The 9,234-nt window shown below is 54.4% G+C and overlaps 1 protein-coding gene across 3 annotated transcripts; it reads right to left on the reverse strand.

The window, feature by feature from the left end:
- Nucleotides 1-348: 348 nt before the first annotated feature.
- SNX20 (sorting nexin 20) lies at nt 349-9,234 on the reverse strand. 3 transcript variants are annotated; one of them, XM_059382239.1, is made up of 5 exons: nt 9,116-9,234; nt 7,746-8,291; nt 5,625-5,763; nt 3,989-4,140; nt 349-2,410 (listed from the first exon to the last, which is right to left on the reverse strand). In XM_059382239.1, the coding sequence occupies exons 2-5, from the start codon at nt 7,785-7,787 to the stop codon at nt 1,742-1,744; spliced, it is 1,002 nt and encodes a 333-aa protein (XP_059238222.1). In that variant the 5' UTR covers nt 7,788-8,291; nt 9,116-9,234; the 3' UTR covers nt 349-1,741. The 3 variants fall into 3 exon arrangements, with proteins under 3 accessions (XP_059238222.1, XP_059238223.1, XP_059238224.1); XM_059382240.1 differs by lacking the exon at nt 7,746-8,291; XM_059382241.1 differs by lacking the exons at nt 7,746-8,291; nt 9,116-9,234 and adding an exon at nt 4,334-4,442 and having other exon boundaries at nt 5,625-5,710.

Raw genomic sequence — 9,234 nt, forward strand, 5'->3', positions numbered from 1 at the left:
AAGCCCCCTCAGGCTTAGGGCATGAGTCCCCAGAGTGGGGTTCCTGGATTGGGTGAGGCTGGTATGGTGCTCCCACCTGGAGCTCCCTGGGGAGGGGACACGTGGACGGGAAGAAGCCTGGGTGGGGAGAAGACAGGTAGAGCTTATGACCTTGTAGGTTCCTTCTACCCCATATTATAGGCTTTTTAAAAACTTCTCTCTATATATTACGCATGCATATCACATGCCTATTAAACTGCCCGTGTTGGGCACTTTTTCCTTCTGAGCGACTGTTTGGGACACCTGAGATCCTGAGATCGATGGTGTTTTACATCTGATGAAATGACTTACACAGGAACATCTTCTTCATTATAAAGAGAGTCACGGCCTTTTATTTTTCCACAGAACACTTTAACTTTCTCTCTCAAGAGGTCCAACATCTCCCATGCAAAGTGTCCTTCTCCCAGAATAAATTGAGAGACCCGAAGCTTTCTTTGTCCCTAAGTGTCAGGTTGGTTTCTCGCCTCCAGAGTGGAGCCTGGTAGGGCCATTCCAGATGCTACCACATGGTGTCGCTGTTGAACACATTCTGGTGCAGTTTGGTCAATGCCTGTTCACCTCTAGAGTGGTCTCTTTTTCCAGCCGGATCCCTACATAGGTCAAGCTGGTGCCCCACATGAAGATGCAGAGCAACAGCCTCTTTATTTCACTCTCATAAGCTCAGCCAGATGGTTTAGGTCTTCAGGACCTTTAGTCTCAAACACACATTGCCCCAAACCAGGCTGGACCATCGGCTTCAAGCCCAATGTTGAACCTAGGTTATCGGTCTGGTCTCCCCTCCACTCTGGGCTCCTGGTGTCCTTTCCTGACAGCGGACCTCAGTCAAGGGCATTCCAGCCCATCGGAGAGGTTCCAAGAACATTGTCCTTCAAATGGGGGAGGTGTTAAGCATTCAGTCTCACCCTGCTGGGTATCACTCCCCTCCCTCGGGGCCACATCTGTGTAACTCATGGAGCCTCGTCAAGGGCCATGTGCCTTATAAATGAAAACGCACTTGGACTCCAAGTTACAGCATCCTGACCAGAGAATTGTTGGCCAATTCCCTTCCTACCAACGCCTTGTTTCACAGACTCTTGTGACAGGATGACGTTCTAGCCCAGGGTCCTCCCACCCTTGAAAGGGTGACCTACAGGGGACAAAGCTGGCCTCGAAGAGCCGTGGGTGAACTTTTGTTTATCTGAGTTGGGTCTACACACCGAGAAGGAAGAGCTGGAATGGTTAGGACCATGGTGGGGATCTGGGCAGGCAATCTTGAGGGAGGAGGAGCAGAGAGGGAAGACAGGGCAGCTGGTGAGACTGTTTGGAGGAAGGGGCTTAAACTTTGTCCACAGCGTGCAATGCAAACCACCCCCTCCAGCGACCCCTGAAAGCATCAGAAAGCTGGATCTCACTCTCTGGCACTTTGGCAGCTGGGTTTGTGGTTTCCAGATGAGGTGAGTCTGACATCAAAGGCACCCAGGACACAGGCAGAGGCTTCTGAGGACCCCAGGAGGGGTGGGGTGGGGTGGGGGGAGCACTCCTGGGATCCACACAGATGCAGACATGGAGGACCAGAGGAGAGGCTTGTCCAAAGTGTCACCCAGCAAGTTCAAGCCTCAAGTGGCTCCTCCCACTAAACACTCCCCTCCAACAGTCCGTGTCCCCTCCCCACCACCCCGCCATGGCCACGATGCCCAGTCTCCAGCCTACCCGTCAGTGAGACTCAGTACAGATACTCCCGGACTGTGAGCTCCTTCAGCGTGAAGCCCCAGGGGCTGGGCTGGCGGAGCTGGCTCTCCTGCAGCTTCTCCTGCAGTGACACGAAGTCCTTGCCCAGCTCGTAGGCCAGGCGGATCATGGCGTCCAGCAGGGGGGCGTAGTAGCGGTGGCCCTCCCGGGCCTGCAGGCACTGCAGCGCCCTCTCCCCGGCTGCGAAGGCCTCGGCGGGGCGCTCCAGGTCCCGGTGGCACACGAGCATGGCGCACAGAGCCGGCACCACCATCACCGGGCAGTGGGCCGTCAGCTTCTCCTGCAGGGGCACCACGCGCACCAGGATATCCAGGGCCCGGCCGTACTGTCCCCCGCGCAGGCAGCCGAACGCCTCCCGGAGCTCGGGCCGCGTGAGGAAGTCGATGAATTCGCGGGAGCGCCGCACGCAGCGGATGGCATAGAGCAGGGTCAGGTATTCCTTGAAGGCCAGCTTGCGCTCGGAGATCATCTCCTCGGTGAAGTTGCCTACCAGATGCTTCTTGGGGAAGGCGATGTCTTCGATCTCTTCCCTGAACGTCTTGAGGAGGTTTTTCTGGAGCATCTCGAAGTCTGAATAGCGCCTTTCCAGCACGGCTTTGTTGCTGTCAAAACTCCCTGTCTGGATAACGACGATTTGGTACATCTGCGTTGCGGGGGGAGAGAGAGAGAGAGAGAGAGAGAGAGAGAGCGAGCATTTGACTACATCCTAATGGGAAGTTTTTCACTGGCAGAGTGAGCCCTGGCAAATAAAAATGATGATGAACATCATTTAAAGCAGACCTCGGGGGCACCTGGGTGGCTCAGTGGGTTAAGCTGCTGCCTTCTGCTAAGGTCACGATCTCAGAGTCCTGGGATCGAGTCCCCCATTGGGCTCTCTGCTCAGCAGGGAGCCTGCTTCCTTCTCTCTCTCTGCCTGCCTCTCTGTCTACTTGTGATCTCTCTCTGTCAAATAAATAAATAAAATCTTAAAAAAAAAAAAAAGCAGACCTCGAAAATGGGTTATCCTTCTATGTAATTCTGTTATAAATTGCCATCAGCATTTGCGGAGCTATAAAAGCGATCGGTGACAAGAGGCCACCTGAGAATAACAAACCCAGTGGCTCGGAGGCATCTTGGGGGACCAGGAGCACCGAAGCAGGTGGCACGGGGGGCCCCGGGGGTGCTCCGGGCTTTCCATCGTCAAAATGGGGCCTCGGGTCCCTGACTCAGGGAGCTGGGAGTTGAGCTGTGTTTCCCCAGAAAACGACCGGTGAGAGATGGTTTGGGGCCGTAGGCGGGTGGTGAAGTTCTATGGTAAGGAAATGATTGGTTTTCAGGTCTCTTTCAGTTAGAGAATCCTGATGAAGTGTTTCGGTTCCTTGGGTTATAATTCCGGCCCTGCTGCGATCTAGCTGTGCGATCTTGGGCGGGTAATTGCACCATTGGGGACCTCAGTGTGCCCATCCATGAAATGAGAGGGTAGTCATGGCACTTCCCTCGCTGGGTGAGGATGGAATGGGTTAACACTGGGCACCCATGAGGGACTGGGTTCAACCTGCAGTCAGCACTTTAGCACCCACTGTTGGCATTCTGGTCCCAGTTAAGGGGCCAGGTAGGGAACGAAGGTTGAGCCTGGCTCCTACTTGGACCTGAACACCGCCCCCACCGCAGGCTCAAATACCATTTTAGCAGAGAGTGGTGCCCCCAAGCCCAGAGGTTGCAGCGGGACCTGGCACAACCAGCTAGAATCTAACTAACAGCACTTAGCTTTCCTTGTATTTACTTTCAGGATTACCTTTTCTTTGTGCTACGTGATACTGATTTCCCTTTGGAAGATACTGACTTGGTGTTTTTAGAAAGCGATCTGATTTATAGAAAACGAGGTTAATTGTTATTACCTATCATTTTATGCAATATATAATTAATGATTGGGGATATCAAAAACTGTTGAAAGGACGCAGATGGCTGGTTCTGGCTGACATGGAATAAATCTGGGCTAGTTCTTTCTCGGGATCGGGGATCGTGATTCACTGCTGTCCAGTTCTCTCTCTCAGTGTCTCTTAGAGCTTATGGTGCTTAGCACCATACCCAGCGCGCGCACAATCTTGCTTTTTGACTGTTGTCTTCCTTAGAATTCTGTTGGTCAGACTGCATCGGCCCATTTCACAATGGGGCAAGTTGAGGCCCAGGGCCTGGAAGGAAGTGGTGAAAGACTCGCCCTCCCTGCCCTATCTCAGCTTACCACAAATTTGGAGACTTTTCTCTCCTCGATGCGGGCGGACGCGACCTCGAAGAGCAGCTTGATGCGCCTCCAACAGCGTTTCTCCTTCCGCCAGTACTCCTGCAGCTCCCGGGTGGTCATGCTGGAGTTGGGGCTGGGGCTGCCGGGAGCGTCTGGAGGGACGGCACGCGTCAGCCCTTGCACCAGGTCAGGGCGCTTTGGGGACAAGGGTCTGGGGACATGACTGGGTCTGTCGGGGATGGGAAGTCCGAATCTGGAAGCGCTGTGCCTCGCCTCCTCCCCGGCCCCGCCCACCCAGACTCCGGTTCCCGCAAACCCGGCTGCAGCCATCCCACCGCCGGCAACCTGAAATAGCCCCGCGTTCCCCAGCTGGTTTCTCCATTGCGACACGCAGACGCGTGTGTTGCACCATCCACTTCCGGCCTGCAGATTGGCCACTGTGAGACCCATGCTCCTGAAAAGCAGGGATGGTGGCTTGTTCCTTTCTGTACTCCCTAGGGCATTGACACAGTGGTGGGGGTTGGGGACTGAGCACACGCATCAGCTACCAGTGCAGGGAGCTACTGAGAATGCGGGGCTCCTGGCTCCGCGCGGTGGGCCCCTCCCCGATCTCTCATCTCCTTTTCCACATTTCCTGCTTTTGCTTGCACGTGCTACTCCTTCTGCCTTAAATGACACCTCCTATCTCCCTACCTGGAAAACTCAGTGTCTCTTAGAGCTTACGTGCACCCTGAACCATTGTGATCATCTCGGGAAAGATGAAAATCCTTCCCCACCGAAATGCACTGATCATTGTGCATGTGATTTCAGGAGATATGGAGCCTTGGGTGGGGGGTGGTGGGGGGTGGTGAGGCTTCTCCACTGATGTCCTTCCAGATCCAGGCCATAGGTCACTTCAATGGTCCCCTGGCATTAGAGTTAGAGCCTCCCACCTTGTCCCTACAACCTTTTGCGTTGACATCTTGAATTATTTTTCACAGATCTGTTTCCCCACCAAACTTGAGGGCCAGCAGTGTTGGGCTGATTCCTACACACCCCCCAAGGACAGAGCAGAGAGCAGAGGTTTCATAGGGAAGTATTGAACAACTGCCTGAATGAGTAAATACATTTGCTCCAGGAGATGGCGCTCTGGTGGACACTGTCAGCGCTGGGCAGTGCTGCTTGGCACTCACTGTTCAGAAATGTCCCCACTTGACTTCCTACTGAACGCACTTACGGCTCTCATGCTGGGTCTTTCTTGAGATAAATCATCCTGTTCTGGAGCTGCTCTTGGCGGAGGAAGGATGGGACTGGAGGGCTGGTGAGTAGTAGCCTGGCCTCCTTGCCTCCTGAATGGGACAAGTCTGAGATATGTTCTATAGGGTTTGCCGAGGACTCTTGCTGGGACCAAGCCCAGTTGCCCAAAGCGTCATCACCCTTGATACTGGCTTCCTGCCCTTTCTTTCTTCGCTCCTTTCTTCAGTGTACCCCGCCCCTGCTATGATTCCTGGGACCATCTCCCAGAAGAACAACGGACATCAAATACTTGTGCCAAGTTGAGAAAGCTGCTCCCTCTCCCGTGGCACCCATTGAAGGACCCAATGTTTATATTTTGAATGTCTTCCAATCTCTATCTCTGACCCCACTCCAAGCCCACCTAAGTGCCCTTCGGGTCCTGGACACGGGAGGTCTCGGCCAGTGGCTGATGCTTCCTGCCTGGGCCCTGCTGTGCCCTTGGCTGTGGGTCCTGTCCATCCAGGGCTCCCGGGGTGCTCAAGACGGGCCATGCTCCAAGGCTGCCAGGGGGACAAAAGACAACAGTGAGTTCCTGCTGACGTTGGGGTTCCTGGAGGGTCCTGGGGTGCTAGGATCTGTGTCATAGTCCCCATGGCTGAGCCCTCCCCTGCCCACCTAGCTGTCCGCCCAGCTGCCACATGCATGGCTTGAGTCTACTTCCCCTTTGCTGGACTGATTGGTCCAAGGCCTTCTGTAATTGTTACCATGCTTCTAAGATCAAGTTCTCTGAATCTTAAGTGCAGTGATTTCAAGCCAAGGTAGTGGCTTTAGGGATTACTTGGGAGATAGATGCCAGCCTGTCCTGAAGAACATCCCAATATCCCATTTATGTCCCATGTGTAAATAAAATCTCAGTGCCCCAAGTGAGGGTCCGGGGACGTACGTAGCCTTCCCGTCTGTCTCTCCCTCTTTAAGAAAACACTTACTGACAGTTTGTGGAACACAATTCATAGGCACCTAAGGGCTTCACACCCCCTTAGTTCACACCCACAAAAATCTTCTGTGAATCCCAATCACAGAAGAGGAAACTGAGGTTTAGCCCAAGGTGATGCGGCTGGTGAGCCCGACCCACGAGCAAAGCTGAAAGTCTGTGACGTGTCAGTGCGCACACTCTGCCCTCAACACCCACTCGCTCAATTAACCAAGTCTGTGTGCAGGAGGAGTTTTACCTCCATCTCATGATAAAGGAACCAGGACTTGGAGCTGCCTACGATCCGAAGGCTCGTAGGTGATGCTCAGGATGTATGTGGTACCCTCCTCGGGGCCAGGGGGAGGGCAGCCAGCTGGAGTAGGGGGAGGGAGCTAGATTATGCTGTAACTCTGTCTGCAACCCAGACCCGTGAATGGAGAGGACTGGGTGTCACCAATTCTCTGTGCCTCAGTTTCCCATAAAATGGGTCTAAGAATGGAGCCTGCCTTCATGAGGCTGGCGTGAGGGTTAAGCTGGGGAGACCATGCTCGGAGTCTGCACAAAACCAGACGCTGTATAATAAGTAGTCCCTGCTATTGCTATGGGACACATAATAGTCCTTGCAGAAATATTTGAAGATCAGTGACTCTCCACTAAGGTATAAATTGGAATAGAATTTAACACGTCTGAGACAAATTAAAAATAGGATGATGAAAAGATTAGCTTGGATGGAGCCAGGAGCTGGGGCAGCCCTTTGGCACAAAAATCCAAAATCAGGGCACCTGGGTGGCTCATCCAGTTAAGTGTCTGCCTTCAGCTCAGGTCATGATCCCAGGGTCCTCGGATCGAGTCCCACATCGGGCTCCCTGCTCGGTGGAGAGCCTGCTTCTCCCTTTCCTTCTGCCTGCCACTACCTCTGCTTGTGCTCACTCTCCCTCTGTGTCAAATAAATAAAGTCTTAAAAAAAAAAAATCCAAAATCAGAAGGGTGAGATTTGAGGGAGCTCTAAGGGGCACATGGGGCAGAGCTGGGACACAAACTCTGTTGGCCTGCTCTGCCCTATTCCTGGCTCCGTGTCTGAACCCGTCCCGTGTCTCAACCCTTCTGCTGACTATAGCCTTGAGGGGTGGGACTCCTGCTGCTGTAACGGAGTCCCAGCTCTGTCCCTGGGCATGACCGAGCCCATCCCAGCTCCACGACTGCAGGCCCCCCTTGAACAGGCCTGGCTTGGGGAGAGCTGAGGTCAGCTGGGGCCAGAGTTCCTCCTTCGGGGGGCAGCTCTTGCTTGCTCAGGTGAAAGGAACCCTGGGCCACTCTCCAGGTGGTCCTGTGGTCCTGTGCTGTTGCCCAGTGCGTGTCTCTCCAGGACCCTTCCTCCAGTTTACTTTATATGGATGGGAAACTGAGGCACAGAGCAAGGGCGTGGCTGGCCCAGGGCTGCACACACTTGAGCCACTAGGGCCTGCATGCCTCATTTGCTGCTTCTCCCCTTGAGGGGTCAGGACTTCCATCCTGACCAGCTGTGGGTCTGTATGCAAGTTACTCAGTATCTCCAGGCCTCAGTGTCCCCACCTGAGAAGTGTGGCTGCAGGCTCCGTCTTGCTGACTAGGCATGGAGGGTGGGGACGCGTTCTCTAGAGCCTGGTGGGTGCCCAGGTGGAGTAGTGAGTGGTCTTCATGCTCTATTACCTAATGGGCTCTGGGTGGCCTAGGTTCTTGGAAGCCCAATGCTTCCCATGGGCACTCCTAACTCCTCAGTTGGCTCATCTGTAGAATGGGTGATGGTGAGCCTCAGTTGTCCCGGCCCTTCCAGCTCTGCTGTCCTGTTCAGGCAGCTGGTGCCAGGTCACAAGAAGGGCACAGTTTTCCCAGAGACCCCAGGAATCATGGCCTTGGCCGAACGCACCAGTCAAGACCTGGGAAAGCTGAGCATGACCCCAGGGGCCTTTGAATAAAAGTCAAATTCAGCAGTCAAAGCCACTTCCCTTATGTTTTCTCTTATAGGGTTTTCCGGGAGTCACCATGAGGGGAGTGAAAAGGAGAAAGGTATTCATTCATTGGTGCATGGACAGAGTCTTGGTCATCTTCCCCTTCCTCTCTAGGCCTCAGTCTCCTCATCTGTGAAATGGGGAAAACAGCCTGTCACTCCAAAAGCTGTTTGGGGACAACCACACATGGGGTTTTGTGGGTACTTCTCTCCTCTGTCCATACCCTGTACAGTAAAGATTTCTAGATTTGACTAGACAATCCTACAAATGTTGGAGTTGGGTAGGGGTCCTGTGCTTGGCCCAGGAGACAGAGAGGCTTCCCAGCCCCCTCCCCATCCTGCTGTGTGTGCAGACATTCTGCTCCTTCCCTCCCAGGCCTCTCCTCCCTCTGAGGGCTGCCTGCCATGGCCAGGCCTTCTTCTGATGGCTATACCGGGCCACCTTGAGAGCCCATGCTACCTTCCTGAGGGGGCTGCAGAGGACTTTCCATCAGAGTGAGGGATCCCGGACCCTGGGGGGCACACTCCCATTTGGGACTCTCCCAGGTGCTGGGAGCTTGTAACAAGCAGGTTTCCTGGCTCTTGACATAGGAGAGTCCCACCTGGCAGGTCTGGGAATGGGCCCCGGATTCTGCATTTTGCACAAGTGCCCAGAGGCTATGCTGACACAGGGGTTCCCTGGCACCACTTTTTGAGAAACACAGGTGTGGTGACTTATTCCCCTGCCTCAAGAGGGGTCATAGAAGTAGCTCAAAAGAATCAAGGTGATGGAAGTTCGGGGAGCTGCTTCCTGCTCTAACCCAATGAGCTAAGGAGAGCCCCACACAGAGCGGCTGTCACCAACCCTTCCCTACCCCGCCCTGCCCCCAACAGGTACTGAAGGAGGGCCGCAGGGGGAGGGGGCTCAGACCACAGGGAGGGCAGAGCCCCACTGAGGTTGGGATCAAACACTGACCTGAAGCCTCTCTGGTCCTGTGTGGGTCCAGGGGTCTGGGGGGAGTGTCACATGGCCGCCTTCAGCCCCCCTCGGTTCCAGGCTCCAGCGAGCTGCTGCTTTTAAGTTCCCCGTTTGAA

This window comes from Mustela nigripes, chromosome 17 (genome assembly GCF_022355385.1).
Source record: "Mustela nigripes isolate SB6536 chromosome 17, MUSNIG.SB6536, whole genome shotgun sequence".
Lineage (NCBI taxonomy): Eukaryota > Metazoa > Chordata > Mammalia > Carnivora > Mustelidae > Mustela > Mustela nigripes.

What these genes read in the sequence shown, in the direction of transcription:
- SNX20 (XM_059382239.1), bottom strand. Translation starts at nt 7,787, where the DNA reads ATGCCTAGTCAGCAAGACGGAGCCTGCAGCCACACTTCTCAG. An exon ending in CCTGCAGCCACACTTCTCAG is followed by an intron (nt 5,764 to 7,745) that starts GTGGGGACACTG and finishes TCCCCCTGGCAG; the next exon opens with CCTTGGAGCATGGCCCGTCT. An exon ending in AGGACCCGAAGGGCACTTAG is followed by an intron (nt 4,141 to 5,624) that starts GTGGGCTTGGAG and finishes CCGTCCCTCCAG; the next exon opens with ACGCTCCCGGCAGCCCCAGC.